The following is an 18,778-nucleotide window of genomic DNA, read 5'->3' as shown; positions in this document are numbered from 1 at the left end:
GTGTGTTACTTCAGACTTTTCAGGAAGCCTGTAGCTTTCCCTGTTGGCTGATAAATATGTGAAAACCTCATCCTGCAGAAGGTATGCAAATGGAAGGGGAGTCACGCTGATCTCCCAGTTACACATGTGCTTTGTGAAAGTGTGTGCTTTTCCTAAAAGATTACCCTAAGAATGATCAGGAGAGGAAGCTGACCTCTTTACCATGTACTGTCACACTACAACGGGCTGTGGTTGCATGACCTGGGCAAGTAGGGCCCTTAACAACACAAGTGTCCTCAGGAGAACAGAGGTCAAAGGTCTCCTGGTCTTTTATGTCTGGAAGAGCAGCAGGCAAACAGTGGAGTGGAGGCTGACAGCCCTCCACCCACTCATTGCCTCTATAGCAAACATTTCTCATTCCCATTGTGACCTCTCACAGGGCATGCCCCTGAAGAGGTGAAAGCCTCCCACCTCCTTTTGAAATGACACTTACTTCTCACTTGGGAAGAGCCTCTGTGACATGTGACCTTGTAAAATAGAAGAGCCTGAAAATGAAGGCATCAGATCGGTATGTGAGACGCCCACTGGTGTGACCACACTGACCCAAAGTCAGTGTGGATTAGAGAGCTGTGTTCCTCTTTATTCCTCCTCTGTCACCCCGCCCACTGTGCACCCACACATCGTCTCCGACTCCCCTTGGTTCTCCCAATACCGGTGCACTGAGCCCAGTGGCCGGACCCAGATGCTCCAGCAGCTCAGTGATCTCTCTCCTGGATGTACCTAAGCAGAAAAATTAATATCCATAAAAAGTCACAGTGAGGAGGTGGTGGAGGGTAGAGGGGATACATGGTGATGGACTGAGACCTGACTGGGGGAGGGGGCAATGAACACAAAGTACAAGGCACAGAGATGTGTTGTAGAATTGTGCACCTGAAACCTCTATAATTTTGTTAACCAGAGTCACCCCAATAAATTCAATAAAAAGGAAAACAAAACAAATAAAAAGAAAAACTTAAAAATGCTCTGAAAACCTGGAAAGTATAGAGAAAATTTGTATATATACATATAAATATGTCATATCCAAATTTATATGATGCTTTTAGAACAATTTTGTGAAATTACTTAGTAAGATGGAGTGTGAAGTGCTTCAATGTTAAATACTGTTTTATGTTGAAGCTGGCATGCTGTGGTTGGTTATATGGGGTAAACATAAAATTAGAAATGTAATTTTTTACATGCTGTCAATGTGGAGACAAAAATTAAGAAATGTATATGGCAAGATTGAATAGTTGGAAGCTGTCAAGTTATTTAATGTTAAGATACGTATATACCATATATAGCACTTATGTTTCCAGAGGTTTGAGTAAAAGAAATTTTAACTATCATAAAATTGGTCGTTTCTTCTTCACAAAAATATGCTAAAAGCTTCAAGTCATTTCCATTATGAAGAATATGTGATTTTTACTGCAGAAAATGGAATCTTTGAATATGTGAATCTAATTTACATTAAAATACAGTTATCTGCAAAAAAGGGGAAAAAGTCAGTGAGATTCGGCAAAGAATAGTGGAATTAGTAGAACCTTCTCTTAGAATTGGTCTCAGGCATCACTCTAAAAGATCCAGATACAGTAAATGAGGGATGGAGTGGACACACAGTCTGTTTCTCAGGAGGTTGTGATGGGCAGCTGGAGAAGAGAAGTTACTAGATTTCTCACTTAAAATTCTGAGAAGAGTTTTCTCCCTATAACCTTGGACAATAGCTCATCTTTATATCCAAGAGTGCAGAGCACTGCACCATTCACATGGAGGACCTCAATCAGTGGTTTCAAATGAGTTCTAAAGGCACGTACAATCTGCCCACCATCCAAGACTCTCCTAGTCTGACCGGTAGTGGTGCAGTAGATAGAGCGTCAACCTGAAATGCTGACTGTCCCAGGTTTGAAACTCCGAGATTTCTGGCTTTAACATGGGGCTCATCTGGCTTGAGCTGAGGCTCACCAGCTTGAGTGCAGGGCCCCCAACTTGAGTGTGGGGTCATCAGCATGATCCCATAGTTGCTGGCTTGGGCAAGGGGTCACTGGATCGGCTGGAGCACCCCAGTCAAGGCACATATGAGAAAGCAATCAATGAGCAACTGAAGTGCCACAACTATGAGTTGATGCTGCTCATCTCTCTCCCTTCCTGTCTCTCTTCTATCTCTCTCAAAAAAACAAAAAACAACAACAAAAAATAACACATCTTCAGTCTGTAGCAAAACGGAAGATCAGAATATAAATAATCTATCTCTTCTATTGCAATGTCATCAGCTGAGCTTAAATGAAGTTCCTATTCTCTGTTTTAGCCTAGGAGCTAGTTGGGCACCGGAACTTCAGAATGAAAAGGCAGGTCCTCCTTCTGAAGGATCTCTGTCACCCTGTCGAGGAGGAAAATGCTGCAGACACCCGAGCAAAGGATTGTCATATAGGGCAAGGAGCAATGATAGCGGAGTGTACCAGTTCTGTTGGGACATGTCAAATGGGCGCCTAACCCTGGTGGAGAGGTCCCCTTTCTGACACCTTTACTAACACCTGACCTAAGCTTGAAATATCTAGGTGAAACAGTGAGTGGAACATATTCCAGAAAGAATTCCTAGAAAGGCAGGTCATTCGTACAGTAGGAGCATAGAAAATCCTTCCGCGGGAGTGCGGACGGCAGAGAGTGGAGGGAGGGGCTGGCTGGGTAGAGCCCTGCTACTCCCCCTGGGGTTTCATTTTGAAGGTTTTCTCTCCAGCCCACCATGTCCTTCCACCCACCACTTCTGTGTGAAATAGAAGCTGGAGGTCATGGGTTCCTCAGCAAACCTTAGTAAAATACCTTTTCCTTATTTCATGTACCCCGCCAGCCTTGAGAGTGAGATTTTTTATGTGATTTTCTCTCTGCAATTTCCTGTCAATCAGCGTATGTCATGAAAACAACCCAAACCATAGTCTCTTCTCTTTAGGGACATTGTAGAATCAAGAAATGGAATGTAAGTTTGACCTCCTAATTGCCATTTGACGATAATAATAATAAAACCCGCTGAGACAAATTGGTGCAATAAGCTGGTGGCCTTGAAGGTTTTGTCTTCTCGTTCCCTTTCCTTTGTTTCCATCCACAAACGGGTGATTCATCTGTGAGAACTACCTTTCACCATTCAGTATCATGGGATGGATATTTCCCATGTGGAACTTATTTGTTGTGTGAAGATTTAAAAACATAATAAAATTACAATATCAAATCTTAGGTATGTGACTTATTGGATTTGAAATATTTTTGTATACACTAGTTATTACAGAAATAACCATCGTTGTCTAGTATAACAAAAAATAATTATAAGCACAAAAGAATGTTAATAAGAAAGTGCTGTTTCATAGCCTGAATCTAATCAGCATCAACAACATATTAATTGTTCAAGAACTCTGAACTCTCTAATGAGGTTCCTACTGTAGAATTTTAGTCATATGCAAGTAAATCATTTTGATACCTCATTATCACAAAAACAATGGTTCTTTAGAGAGTTTTTCTATCCCCAGAGTGATTACAATACCTTAGGTAAGCAAAACCCGAACAAATTTTTCAGGCTTTCTTTGTAAATTCTATTTTGTTTTAAGAATAATTCTGAAGATTCTTAAATGGCTTATCCTTAAAAAAATAAAATAAAATAAAAAGAATAATTCTGAGACCATCCGATTGCTGCTGGGAACTGGAATGTTACTGGTGCCTATCACTTCCGCTTTTCCTTTAACTGGACTTGTTTCCCACGCTCAGTAATCTACTTGCCCCAGATATTTAAAAGTCAAATATTTTCATTTCTACACAGGTCTGATTACAACAACTTCAAGGAAATTGGACCGAGAACAGCAGGCAGAACATTTTCTGGAGGTAAGCGCACAGAGGGAACCAGCAGTCCTTAAAACGGACTCTCAATCTACTTCCTTAACCATCAACATTAAGTAGAACATTAACATATTTGAACACTGGCTTACATGATGAAGATGTCTCTCTAGAGTTGACCGCTTCTGCATCTGGACTTTTCTGGTCCCTTCCTCGGCATGCACTCCTGTGTGCCGAGCAAAGGGGGTGGGGGGCAAAGCAGCCTTTGCATTTTGCTGAAAAGAAGCAGGCGCATGCACATCCCTGCCTTGACTTCAGGCCCCTTGGTCAGTAATAGGAAAAAAAAGATCAGGGTCAAAGCCCTCGGTATTAGATGTAGAGATCTCTGTGCAGTGGTTACAGTGAGGTGCATCATTGGGAGGTGTCTTGCTTTGTTCCTCATTTTTTTTCTGGGAGAGGGTTGAAGAAGAGAAGGCTGCTGGTTGATTCACTGCCTGAGATGACTGTTTCTGAAACTATAAAATGTGCTTCTATAATTCATTAAGACAGAAACAGCAACATTATAAACTATAAGAGCATTATTTCTGGAAGGAGAAAAAAACACCATAAGGCAAAGGATGAAAAAAAAAATAGATATGAAAGAGCTTTGCAGAACATTCTTTCTATACTTATCAAGTATCTTTATTGGGAAACTTGAAATCTGAGTAGTGTGTGTGACATTGTGATTTAAGTGTGATAGTCTGGTATGGAACAGATGACAGTGCTTGGAAGTTACGGCTTTGTTAAGGTTTTACAATATGTCCATGCTTCTAGGATGATCTGTTAGGCCCTCGGAAACACGCTGGAATTCACAGATCCCCCTGGTGCACGTACACACACACACGCATGCACGCACACACCCCTCAAATCTTGTGTTCTTTAAATCAGTTCACCAGCAATGACTTACATAACAAACAATGAACTCGGAATCGGTGCCCCTGGGTCCTGGAGCTGCCCTGCCCTGATTGCTGTGAAGCTTCCAAAGCTATTTAATTGCCCTGAACCTCAGTTTCCCCTGTTGTGAAAAGCAGTAAATAATTACTATTCCATATACCTCAAAGGATCACTATTAGGATCAAATCTTATCTTTTTATATCAAAGTATTTTTAAAATTCTTAAGGTATTACACATAATAAAGGATGATTATCATGTAGCATTAGGATAACCCTTTGAAAACATTGCTATCATTTTATAAAGATGAAAGACTCCAGGCTGCCAAAAAATAATTATTATAATTTTTTTTTCAAAATTATACTAATGGGCTGTAGAATGTACCTGGTCCAGAATTGGAATATGTTTGCCAGAAATAGAACACTTTCTAGTATATTTATGTGCTCTTTTCCTATGCAGCAAAGAGTCCATCGCTCCTAGAGAGACTGTGTTCTCAGGTAGTTGAGCCCATTACCTCCCAGCAGGGAAAAAGAGGGTGTGTGTTAGCTGGAGAATCCACCTGAGATCTCTTACTGACTTGTCCCTGGACAGGTGGCGTCCTCAGGGTGTGTGCTGGTGCAGAGTGTGACAGTAGAGGAAAAGCACAAGAGTGTTTTCCAGGCACGTGATTTTACTTCTCAAAAGAATCCTTAATGGTTGCACATCCTTTACAAACTAAACAGCAAGACTGACAAACATGTTGATTCTTAGGCTGACACAGATAGATCTGGAACACCATTTCTTAGTATCGGGTATAATCTACCTAAGGCAATAGTGTAGCATCGCAATTAACAGCCTTATAGGGCAGCTGGAAGGTTCAAATATGAAATATGAGTAAAGCATCCAGTCCAACATCTGGTACTAAGTAGGTGCTCAGTCAAGTGTCGTCATAATTTCTGTGGTTTTAATTATTATCATATGGTGTCATAATACCCGGACCCTACTGAAGATCTGACTTCAGCTCCACATTCCAAGATGATAGTAGCTCTAAGCACTACATGCAGGAGTCATAGGCAGCCACCACTGGACTTGGCCACGTCCCTGGGACTACCCTACATGCTGGGGATACAGAGTGAACAGGAAGGATGGGAAGACACATGATAAACAACTAAGTGCTATGACTTCAGACACAGACTCTCTGTGACCACTCAAGCAAGGTTTCATGGTAGTGCCTGAAAGTGGGTGGCAGTGGGCAGCATTCAATAGACTGGTTAGGAGGGCCTCTTTAAGGAGGTGAATCTTGGTGACATGAAGCCAAGATTGTATTCAAGGTCAGTGTGGTCAAGAAGGCAAGTGTGACCACCAACCAGTGTGATCAAAGGCAGAAAGGTGGAGGAGGGTAATGTGGTAGTATATCAAGTTAGAAGAAGCAAACAGTTTCATGGGAATGGCTCTGAATTGGTTTGTGAGTGCGGTGGAAAGCCATTAAGCCAGGTGATGTGCTGCAGTTACCAGTGTAAGAGGCTGATGGCTGCTCCACTGGGCAGAGACAAGCTGAGGCAGGGCTCAAATAGTGGAGAGAGGCCCTGGCCTGTTGGCTCAGCAGTAGAGCATCGGCCTATTTTGTGGAAGTTCTAGGTTCGATTTCCTGTCAGGGCACACAGGAGAAGTGCCCATCTGCTTCTCCACCCTTCCCCCTCTCCTTCCTCTCTGTCTCTCTCTTCCCCTCCCACAGCCAAGGCTCCATCGGAGCAAGGTTGGCCTGGGCGCTGAGGATGGCTCCATGGCCTCCACCTCAGGTGCTAGAATGGCTCTGGTTGCAACAGAGCAACGCCCCAGATGGGCAGAGCATTGCCCCCTGGTGGGCATGCTGGGTGGATCCCAGTTGGGCTCATGCAGAAGTCTGTCTGACTGCCTTCCTGCTTCTAACTTTGGAAAAATACAAAAAAAAAATAGTGGAGAGACATTGGGGTCTTTTGGAAGGAACCAGGTGGTTTGGATGAGTGCCGTTGAAAAATGATTAAAGAAGACTATGTAGGTGATGGGAATAAGCTTTATTTAACATTTCATGAAGTGAATCATCTCCCTTCAGAGAACTAAAAAGTGACCAGAAAGAGAGAAGCTTTTTTAGGATGAAGGTTAAAGATCATGGAAGAGAAAAACGTAAACTATCTGATTGTCTGGGGCCACATAGTCAACCCTGTTTGGGGTGAGAAGGCCCAGGATTGGTTTGGCGTTAGGATTGGCTGACTGGGTAAGCTGCATTTCTGGTCACACAAACATTGATAGGGTGAGGAAACGTACCTAAGTTTCAGTTTGCTGACATGGCACCCTGGACAGGAGCAGTTTTAGACATAGGAAGTTATTTCAACAGAGTGAAGACAGTGGGTCAAAGGGGATTGCTATTTAATACAAATCCCACATGGTTCTGGCCAAAAAGCAGCACACTGGCTTTTCTGAGTTTTCAAAATGGAGATCTTTAAAGCTGCAGGTCATTTGAACCATACCAGCTTGCCCTCTGCATGCTTCCAGGGACCCCTCATTACATACACTCGTTAATTTAGTAAACTCTCCTGCTAAGGAAACCAGTTAAATAGCTCTCTTTCTCTCTCTCTCTCTCTCTCTCTCTCTCTCTCTCTCTCTCTCTTTTTCTCTAAATTGTATAATTTCTGATCACTTTGTTTTTTACATATAACATTGCTGTGACAGTTTGAATGACATTCACTTCTTTTTTTCTAAATGGATCACGGAAAGAATATTGTTTTAACTCAGCCCCGCAAAATGGATAGATGGATGGACGTATGGATGGACAGATGGATGGATGGATGGATGGATGGATGGATGGATGGATGGATGGACGGATGGACGTATGGATGGATGGGTAGAGTAGATAGATAGTGCAAACTAGAGTTCTGTACTGTGCTGTACACACATTTTTGTAACCGCTGATATATTCTTCATTTTTAAGTGCTGGGCATGAGTGATTGACCTCCTGGCAAGCCTTTAATTTGTAAGATGACCCTGTGCTGCTCTCAATCTCATATTAACTTTCTGCTCTATTTTATATCTCCCCATCACAATGAAATCAAGTTTCTCTTCTTGAAAGGATTCATTTAGAAACTGACTGGACAGGTACACTTATGAATAGGTAACCAGGAGGACATCAATGATTTGTTTATAGTTTGCTATTCTTGTGATAGAAGGCACTTTAATCGTACACTGCTGGGTGTCTGCCTGTACGTTGATTTAAGATATTTAGCTTGACCATGTGTGGACTGTAAGGGTGTTTGAATCTATAAACATTCACTTCAAATCTTTATTAGAGGAAATTTATTACCAGAATCCAAGGGACTTTCTAAAGAAACAAGAGCAGCAAAGAACTGTAAAAAATTCACAAGTATAGCTTATCCTTCTTAGGTGAATTCTAAGTGTTAAACTCGTGCCTAATGTGGAAACCTGTTATGTGAAAATATTGGTCTGATTTACTCTCATTTCCATAAAATGCAAAAATATAGAATTTTCAACTCACTTATTCAAAGGCATATACATTTCGTGATAGCCAATTATGATTGTAGCGGAGGTAGAAACCTAATTCCAGCAAATAGATGCAGAAAGTTGATAATGGATGTCTAAACTAAATAGTGAATTAACATTTTAGCTTAGTGGTTGTGAGTTCAGCCTTGATTACCTCATTTTCAGAGAAGGAAGATGTGAAATAAGGGAACAAAGGCAGTAATTTTTTTCCTATATTAGTCACCTGTACAGATTGTTTCGTTCCCTTCTGAACTTAAACTCCTTGTGCGCTTGAAACTTGATTTATCACGCTAGTGAATGGAGGTAGTGTGGGAAAGCATGAATGTTGAATTCAGGCAGGCTTGCCGTGCTACTTTGGGACTGCTCACAGAGCTCAGACTGGCTATTGGACCTCTCTGGACTGCCTTTCCCTCATCTGTAAAGTGGAGATAACAATTCCTAACATAGGGTTGATATAAAGAGGATAGGAAATACCAGGTAAAAAGTGCTCAGGACACGTCCTGTTAGACAGTAAGTGTTCCATGAATGGTGGTGGCTGTTGTCAGCACCAACTGTCTTCTCTGTGCCCAGAGCATCTAGCCCCAACCCTGTAAAAGAGGAGGCATTCAATAAATGTCTGTGAATGACCGATTACTCTAAGAGACCTTTATTTCATCCCTCGCTGAGATCCTGGAGAGGGTATTAGCTACCCTGGAGAGTGCATGAGCTCAGAGACAGAAAGGATGGAACACACTGCCTCTTCGCATTGGCTTCCATGATCCTCCACTTCCTCAGCTGTGAAGTGGCCTTAACACTCCCTACCTGGTAGGTGAACTGCACAAAGGGCCTACCGCTCAGAAACACAACCAAACCCTCGTTGGTCCCTCCCTCCTTTCTGTCCTCTCCCTTTCACCCTTGTCCTCAGCAACACCTTGTCAGTTCCCTGTCTTTTTCATACTGACCCCAGTATTTTGAGTAGTTTATAGCCAGTTTGACTATTCTTAAAAGATACATCCACCTAGATAACTCTATAGTCCTGGCTTAATTGTGTGTAAATCTTTTTCTTGCTTGCTGAAAGAGTATTCGTTTGACTCCCTTTTGATCTTGAAATGTTTCTCTGTTCAGGGCTGGATGGTTCTGATAAAAGTCTCCAAAAGAGAACAGAGAGTAATATTTTCTTTGCGAGTCAAAAAAGGTGATAAGACCCCATAACCAGTATAAAGACAGAGGATGAGAAATGCTGTTGTGTGTGTGTATAACCTGAAGCAGCCAAGAGAATGTAGTGATATTTTATAGCACAGTTGGTATACATAGCAAAACACATTACAGAGGAATACACTAGATCTATAGGAATGTAAATTATTTAGTATCTGTTCCTTTAGCATAGTCATTTATATCTATTGTCCTCCATAAGGTGCTCCTCATGTCACTGGTTTTTTTTCTTTCTGTGTAAAAATCTCATCTCTTTTTATAGTTTTATTTTCTGAGGGAAGAAATAATGCTGTTTGGTAAGTTTTTATAACATTTCCTCCTTGCCTTAGGATGCAAATTGATTTTTTTCAGTGAGTGCACTCCTTAGTGGTTTCTTACTTTGATAAGCGTCTGCTTTGGAAACGATAATTTCTGGTGGTGAAGAACAGCAGGCCTATTTCAACCCATTAAGAAGTCCATATTTTGATAATTTAACTCCAAGAGAAATGGAAGTTTCTTTCATAAGTCTCTCTTTCTGCCACCCTCAAAAAACGTTGCAAGAAGTACCAGGAAGCCCTCAAATAGATGGAATATATGTGCACATAAGCAGGACCTGGAGCAGGCTCGAGCCTCAGCCTTTGAAGGAGAATGGGGCATGAGTTCTGTTTTCCAGAGCTCCCAAGAGAGCATGGCATCCTTTCTTCCAGTTCTCCACTGCTAGGACCATATCTTTTCAAGCCTTAATTGTTCATATTCATGTTATATTGAGTTTAATGAAGTTCATGGAAATGCACTCTTATTTCCTCCTGTCCTTTCTTTTTTTTTTTTTTTTTTGTAAATGATTGGAAGGGAGGCAGAGAGACAGACTCCCACATGTGCCCCAACCAGGATCCATCTGCCAAGCCCCCTACAAAGCAATGCCCTGCCCATCTAGGGATGTTGCTCAGCATTTAAGCTATTTTTAGCACCTGAGGCAAGGCTGCATGGAGGCATCCTTAGTGCCTGGGTCCAAATTACTCAAAACAATCGAGCCATGTCTATGAGAGGGGGAGAGAGAAAGAGAGAGAGAAGGAAGGTGGGGGTGGAGAAGCAGATGGTCGCTTCTCTTGTGTGCCTTGACTAGGAATCAAACCTGGGACATCCACATACCGGGCTAATGCTCTACCACTGTGCCAACTGGTCAGGGCCTCCTTCTATCTTAAAAGCTTCATCAGATGCTTATTCTGGGCCTGGCAGAGGGGTAGGCACCAAGGTTATGATGTTATAGTTTTGTTTTGGGGTTTTGTTTTGTTTTGTTTTTTTTGCATTTTTCACACTGAAGTTTATTAGAGACAAAACTGCTGCATGTTCATGAGCTATTACAGCTAGCTGCTGACCTATTATCCAAACCACCTCTCTCCCATTATATAGATGCAGAAACTGGGGCTGAGAAAAGAGGAGAGTGATCCACAGTCACACAATCACTTCACAGTCGTGTCCAGTACCGGTCTTTGTCCCTTTATAGAACAGATTTGGCCCTAAATCTCCATCAGCATATTGAAATGTGGCAGATTGAATTGTCCTTTTCCAGCCTCATTTGCTATCATATTTAGCTGGTGTCAAGTGAGCCCACGCTGAAGGGCCAGCACATACTTGTGTGAAAAGAGGCAGTCTTCTCTTACTCTCTGTGGCTGTCTACTCCCTCAGCTGCTCCTCAGCACCTACCACTGCCCTTCACTGCCCACCCAGCTCTGGACTGGGGCTCTCTCTGCTACTGGGCACTTTCTCGAGCCCCAGGACAAAGTCCACCTGCGAGGACACTGTGCCCACGTTGTGAGTACCAGGTTGGACTCCAATGGAATAGTAACTATAGACCAGGTGTTATGGGCTGAATTGTACTCTCCCCCAAAAGCCATATATTGAAGTCTTTATCCCTGGTACTTTGGAATGTGATCTTATTTGGAGTTTTTAAAGAGGTAATTGAATTAAAATGAAGTCTTTAGGATGGGCCCTAGTTCAATATGATTGGTATCCTTATGAGTGAAGGAAATGGGGACCAGACTTGTGCAGACGGAAGGCCATGTGAAGCCACAGGGAGAAGACAGCCAACTGTAAGCAGGGAGAGAGGCCACATGAGAGACCAGTCCTGTGGACACCTTGACTTTAGGCTGCTAGCCTCCAGAATTGTCAGAAAATAAATTTCTCTCGTGTAAGTCACCCATTCTTTATCGTTTGTGATGGCAACTCGAAGCAAACTTATACCACAGGCCAGACTTGATTTCCCGGCCTGTCCTGCCCGTCCTTTATCCCTCAACCCTCCGAGGACTGTCTAAACATCACAGGCTTTACTAAGGGACTGGGGTAACTATAATTACCGTCTAGGGGGATAAAAGGATAAAACCTCTATCTAAATATCGTTATTTCCACGTTCCAGGCCCCATGCTGGAGTTAAAATCTTCACGGGAGGCCCTCTCAGGACACCCCTTGGCTTCTGTCCGCTAAGCTCCCCTCAGGCGCCTGCCTCCTGCACACTCCGCAGGCAGGGGCCCCAGAAACCTGCTAGCTTTACCCGTGGGTATTGCTCTTGCTCAGAAACACACCCCTTTTCAGCAACAGATTTTTCTAAAATGATATCATTCTCAAGTCTGAAATAATGCCCCAAGAGGATTTCTGCAGGGCTTTTAGAGGTGGCCATTGGCACCCCTAGTCCAGTTAAACAAGGAGAAGTGGTGGTGTTGGTGGTGACATGTGCCCGCACATGCGTGTGAGGTAGGAGCAAGAGTTGCCATCTGATTCCTGCAGAATGGTTCAGGTTGGCACAGGCCCTAAAGAATGATCTGGTGTGAGATCTTCCCAGCAGTGTAAATGGCAGATGTATTTCCCAACTGGTCAAAGAGTAAATATTGAATCAGACACGCAAACAAACTTTTCTAAGCAAATATTAATTCTCAAGGATTGTTCGTTCAAAACAGAGATTGTGAGATGCCCATGGGGCTGGGCAGGTGATTCAGAGGAGCAGCAAGTGGGCAGTGGGGCTGGAGGGGAGTAAGTACGGTGGGTCTCACCTGCCCCTTGTAAATAGGCCCAGCCAGGGGCAGGTGTGGAAACAGGTGGGCCCAGTTTCATCAGAAAGCCCTATTTCCCCCGAAACAACAAAGTTGGATTTACATGTTCATATCTCCCTTTATTAAATATTGACACCATTTCTTTGAACATTATACACCAATGAGCCCCTGTTTTGCAACATTTGCTGTAATAGAAGATTCCTTACCTGCCTCATAATCTGTAATCCTCTCACAATAAAATAATTCACAGGTATTATAGAATACAATTAGTTTCTTAGCATCTCTTAGACCCACATCTTTTCACAATGTGCCCCTTTGGACCCGTAGACATATAAGAAATGAGCCCAGGGTCTCTTAAGAGACGAGACCCTATTGAGGTTGGGAATGACAGCATGTGAGGACCTGGTTAGGACCTCAGCTGAGGGCATCTTCCCATCCTCCCCCCCCCCAGGTGTGAACCAAGAAAGGGAGGTGGTGCTTTGGGTCCCCAGATTACACTGAATTTCTTGAGCCTTATGTCTGCCTCGTCTCCAGTTGCCAGCTCCTCACTTAGCTGTGCTCATCTGTGTCCCTGGTTAGCCTCCAAGTTAACAACCTGCAGGCAAACACATACAGTAGGAGAGTTGTCTGGCGTAAATCCTTGACTCCACAATTAACTGCCTCTAATTTACCTGGTTAGTGAAAGGTTGCATTTGATTAGCTCCCCCTTGGATCCGAATCCTAATTAGTAGGGCAACAGTACATGAAACCTGCTTCGTCAGACCAGACCCAGGAAGGTCCTTCCACCCAGTGGCTCAGCGTGGAAATGGGAATGAGTGAGCTCTTACGCTCTGCTCAGGGCTGCTGCCAGGGCGGTGATTGCTCCAGGCAGGTCACAGCTTGTTGAGCTGGGTGCACAGGCCGCAGGAAGCCAGGCTCTACTCTGGGTTTGGGAATGTGGTGTAATGCTGCTGCTTCCTTCAGGCCTTCCTGGGCAAGTGCTGGTTGGATCCCGTGGGGAGGGCAAGAGTGGGGGAGAAACTCTTACCCTGCAGGTCTGATCACAGAAATGGCTTCTCCCTTCTCAGAAATCCCTTCCCTGCATGGCTCTGACAATCACGAGAACTCCCCACTGCCAGTCACGCATCCTGGAAGCCAGGCTGGCTTCTCCTCCTCACGGGGTGGTGATGCTCAATTGACCCTCTGTCCCGTGCTTCTGAAGCTCCTGCTCCGTCTTTTTCCCATCATGTTGCTTTCCTTGTTTATTTTGTGCCACAGACCCTCTGAGCTCCGGAATGATCTGTCTGGTCCGATTTCCTTCGGGCCCTTCAGAAGCCATCCAAGCCCAGCTGAGCACTTTAAATCGGCTGTGAGAAAATAAAAAATGTAATGGCAGCAAGGTCAGAACAGGAGATTCCAGCTCCGGTGCCTCTGCTAATGCAAAGGAAGAGCGTCGCTGGCTCACCTCCTGCTTGCGGCAGACAGCTTTGTTCACATGAGCTGTTGTTTCAGGACCTTTCAAGTGATGTGCTTTTGTGGCAAATCAGGGGCTACCGGCCTCATCTATTTCCTGGCAAGACTGGTTTAGTGAAATGCTGAGAGGGTTGTCAGGGGAATGTGGGTCACTGTAAGGAAGGGGAGTCAGGAGAGCCTCAATGTCAGAGCCAAGGAAAATAGGCTGGTATGTGGGGGCAATACTATCCGTTCTTTCAAATGGAGAAAACCTGCAATAAGTTTGATTATTTTACCATTTTTATTTTTTTTAAAGTGCAACACTGTGTGTATTCTACACAATTATTCAGTCTGACTTAGTAAGAAATAAAACATGTTATAAAACAATGCCCAAAATTATAGTAGTCCTTTTAGAGTTTATTTTGATCTAAAATTTATATCAAGCTAACCTTGTACCACAAATGCAGACAGAGATGGTTAAAGTATAGGCTTTGGAGACAGGCAGGTAAATCCCCCAACTCACTAGCTATGCAGCATTTTTTCATCTAGCCTCAGTTTCCTCTCCTGTTATTAGGATACTAATAATAATAGCTTCTTCATGGGATCTTCCGAGGATTGGCATGTTGCATAGACATTGCACCCATTAAGTGTTTAATATATGTTAGCCATCATGATTAGAAGCTTGAAATTTTTCCTTGTGATCCCGGAAACAGTCTTCCTGTGGCAGAATTCAGAACATTTAGTGTCTTTTGTTATGCATTGTATTTATAGTTTGGCTCATAGCTGTTGAATATACTTATGGTGCTTTAATGAGATAGCATCTATGAATGTACCTAGAATAGTTCCTGCCATATGGTATGCACTCAGAAAGTATTCATTCCTTTCTTTGTTTTCTGAAGAAGAGCCCAAAGTTTCAGAAATTTATCGTCTTTCATTTGCCAACCTCCATTCTAATGGATCGTGACTGTGTAGGTTGGAACAGCTCATTTTCCGAAGACAGGCTGAATGGGGAGCTCACGAGGTGTCTGGCCTGGCGGTGAAGAAGGCCACTGGGTCTGTCCTGGAGGACCTGCCCTTCCCTGGCGCTCTAAGTCAGAATCCGAGATGGAGACAAAGGCATCCAAGCTCCGTGGCAGAGCTGTAGCATTCCCAGGCATCTGAGATCTCGATAAAATAGGTATCCTTGACATTAGCCTGGGATAGATACCTAGTTTTTCCAGGTTGACCATTGTTAAGCCTACCTTGGCTCATCGCTATCACGCTTTTCCCCAAATTATAACCACTTTAAGTTCCTAAATTGTGTTTAGTTGTTAATGTAGTGTGTTTCATATTTAAACACAAAATTGGTAACTTTTTTCTGTTTCATTCAGATGTCAGGACTTCTACTGTGTGAAGATCATGAACCAGTCACCAGTAGTCAGGAGGTTCTCAGTGCAGTTCACCCACAGCATGATTAATATCCAGCGACAAACACTGTGATTCAGAACTCATTGCTTTACTGGTTTCAAGCGCTACCTCTCCTGCGGATGATTCTCAGAATATTAGCAAGCTGCAGGATGAGCTCCCCAGAGATTCTACGTCCTCTCCCTTCCTGGCCCTACCTTTGGTCAAGGTCAACAGTAGGATTGGAGGCCAGTACTGAGGAGTACTCCCAGCACCTAGACCAATGCCTGGGACATCGTAGACACTTAGTGAATGTTGGTTGGACTTTAAATTTAGGGTCCCAGGTAAACCACAAGCCAGATAGTCCATGTTTCCCAGGTTACATTACTCTGTACTGACCAGAATTCCACAGGAAATTGGTAGCTGGTCAAGATGTCTGCAGGTGTCCCACAGTGCCTGCTGACAGGCCAGGAAGGAGAAGGCTTCACCTCGCTGCACTCCAGTCAGTATAGAAGCTGTTGGCCAACCCGCCCCAGCGTGTACTTGCAGCCGAAAGCAGTTCCTAAATCACATTTATTTACCTATCATCCTCAGGAGGCCATAAATATATAATTCAGAAAGAAGATAGTAGATTTTTCATGAGGTACTCTGCTGTAATTCCTGGCATGCCACAATACACTTTTAAATATACTGATAAATCTTAAACTTGGATGTAGGGCTAAGCTCTGTGCTAATGTATACTTTGCTATTATGTAGGTTAGATAAAAATCTACTTTTAGAATACTACTTTCAAAAAATATATAAAATTATTGTCTTGTTTTCAATTATTTTTTATTTAGTGAGAAGAGGGAAGACAGAGACAGCCTCCTGTGTGCGTCCCAACTGGGATCCACCCAGCAAGCCCACTGAGGAGCAATGCTCTGCCCATCTGGGGCGTTGCTCCATTGCTCAGCAACTGAGCTCTTCTTAGCACCTGAGGCAGAAGCCATGGAGCCATCCTGAGCACCAGGAGCCAACTCATTCCAATCGAGCCAGGGCTCTTGGTGGGGAAGAGAGAGAAGTGAGAAGGGGAAGGGTGGAGAAGCAGATGGGCACCTCTCCTATGTGCCCTGACCAGGAATCAAAACCAGGACATCCACATGCCAGGCTGATGCTCTACTGCTGAGGCAACTGGCCAGGACCAAAAAGCTCTATATTTTTTAAAAAATAAATGAGTACTCATTAATAGCCCTCTTAAGAAGCTTCATGCAAACACTTTAAATTAGACGACCAGTACCTACAGCACAGGGGGCTTCTAACCAGCAAAGCCCATGTTCTAACAGAGCAGAATGCCTTCCAATTTTCTCTATATAGAGAGAGACTTAATTTGTTTTTTGTCTTGTTTTTAAGTTGAATGCTGTGAAAACAACTTTTGACATCCTGGAAGTTACAAAATCACTGACTTTTTCTCTTCATAGTATGGGGAAAGCCTCTTGGCCACCTGAGAATAAGTTTGGCAATGTCTCATCTTTACATGTTTCATCATTACTATTGAAGGGTATAGCCTTCTTCTCATTTGGTAAGGGAGCAGTCGGAATGTCTGCAGTTCAATTTAAAGCAACGTACAACCTTTCCAGCAGGACTTCAGTAAACAGAGTCTTGTGGGATGCAGGGATTAGAGACAGGCTTGTCTGGTTTCAGCTAGAGAATATGACGGGATTTTTATTTAGCATTTTACAACAGTCGAGGTTGTTCTGTCTCTATCAGCAGCAGCCAGAACATGCTTGCTCCTTCGGAATGAAGGATGACAAATCTCTCTGTGCAAGGCCGTGACAGACCTATGATGTGTGTTTTGATACATGCACAAAACCATTTACCCATGTTCAAAATGATGTTTCCAGGAGCAACTCATTTAAAAGTTCCTGTCATAGCACAAGGACATCGATATGTAATAAAGAGAGAACTCAGTTTCTACTGGTTTAAAGCATGTGTGTATATACCCTAGTGAAAAAGAGAAAATTAGAGTCTATTTCAAACCTCTTCTTTTAGAAATTGCATACTGCTTACAGTAGGATTTTAAAAATTATTCTATAATTAGAAATATGCAACTATGATACACCAAAAATATATAATATCAAATACATGTTCATTGCAAAAAGTAAAAATAAAAAGGAGAGAGAGATAAGCAAATATGAAGAAAAATGTAGCATTCACCATTTCCCACATAGTAATGATCACTTTTTACATTTTAGAATACATATTTTCAGAACTTCTTTTTGCATCTGTATATATTTAATAAGCTCACATATTGCATATAATCCTGCATAAAATTTGTCCAAAGGATTGAAATAATACTAGACATATTGTTTTGAACCCCCCCTTTGCATGTATCAATTTATTTTGTGACATTTTCTTATATTGATATTAACAAATTCCCATTCGATTTGTTATTTTTTTTCAGTTGCATGAGATTGCATATAGCAGGGTTGTTAATGACCCTAAGTAACGGACTGTCTGTCACTGATTCTGGGAGATTGCCTGGATACAGCCCAGTTCCCTATTAGCATTTGTGTGGCACTGGTGTGGTGCCCTCTGTCAGGCAGGTGTTGACTTACCCTCTTTCCTGCCTGTGATTCAGCTGAAAGCCAGCCCCTGGACATGACAGAGTCATTGAGCAAATTGTATCAGGCACTTCACAGACTGCACACAAATATGAGCAGAAATCCTCCCCTTCACTGGAGTGGTGATACTCTTATAGCATTCACTTACTGGGAGAAAAAATATACTGAATAAGAAAATTTTACATAAATATCTCTGAAACACTTGAAAAGAAAAAGACTACTGCATATTAACTCCTGTCATTTGGAAAATTGTATCAGAAACCTGAACAGTGTAACCTAAATATGGAAACTTAGCTAAATCATTTTCATGCAAATATGAACTATTCCTGTCTTTTCCACTGTAAAATATTACAGTATTCTGGTGGATATTAATATTCTACCTTATAACATTTTCTCATTGAAAGCAGAATGACTCATTGTAAGCATCTTTTCACAAAAGTGCAAATATATCCCACAGAATTAAAAAAATTTCAGCACTAAACAGTACCTTAGAAATCATCTACTAGATGATAGACTATTAAATCCCAAATTAAAGATCTGGGTAAACATTTGCCAAATGTGGGCATGCAAGTGACATTCACATTTGGCGTTGCTGTCTGCATTCTGTACCAGTGATGAATTGTGGTATAAAAAGAGGGAAGAGATCCAAACCAAGCTGTAGTTAAGGCTTGACATGTCTTGGAGGGGCACATATGCCTGCCCGTGTGGAAAAGCAGAATCCATTAGATGATGCGAGTCGAACGATTAGAAGGCAGGACAGCCCTTATATATGCCCCGACAGTGCCAACTTGAAACTGTTCAGTAAAAGAGACTCCGGAAAGACTCTAGCGTGCACTCCAAGAATAAGTCATCTTCGCACTCAGAGAGGCTCCACTT

The 18,778-nt window shown here is 42.7% G+C and overlaps 1 protein-coding gene across 1 annotated transcript in view; it reads left to right on the top strand.

Annotated features, from left to right (window-relative positions):
• FAT3 (FAT atypical cadherin 3) overlaps positions 1-18,778 on the top strand; it is a 717,392-nt gene that overhangs the window by 502,770 nt on the left and 195,844 nt on the right. The window contains exon 4 of the mRNA XM_066248474.1: positions 3,818-3,879. Within this exon, the coding sequence (XP_066104571.1) occupies positions 3,818-3,879 (62 nt within the window). The remainder of the gene's footprint in view (positions 1-3,817; positions 3,880-18,778) is intronic.

Source organism: Saccopteryx bilineata, chromosome 1 (assembly GCF_036850765.1).
Source record: "Saccopteryx bilineata isolate mSacBil1 chromosome 1, mSacBil1_pri_phased_curated, whole genome shotgun sequence".
NCBI lineage: Eukaryota > Metazoa > Chordata > Mammalia > Chiroptera > Emballonuridae > Saccopteryx > Saccopteryx bilineata.
Note: the sequence above shows the minus strand (reverse complement) of the source record. Positions and strands in the feature narration are given on the sequence as shown.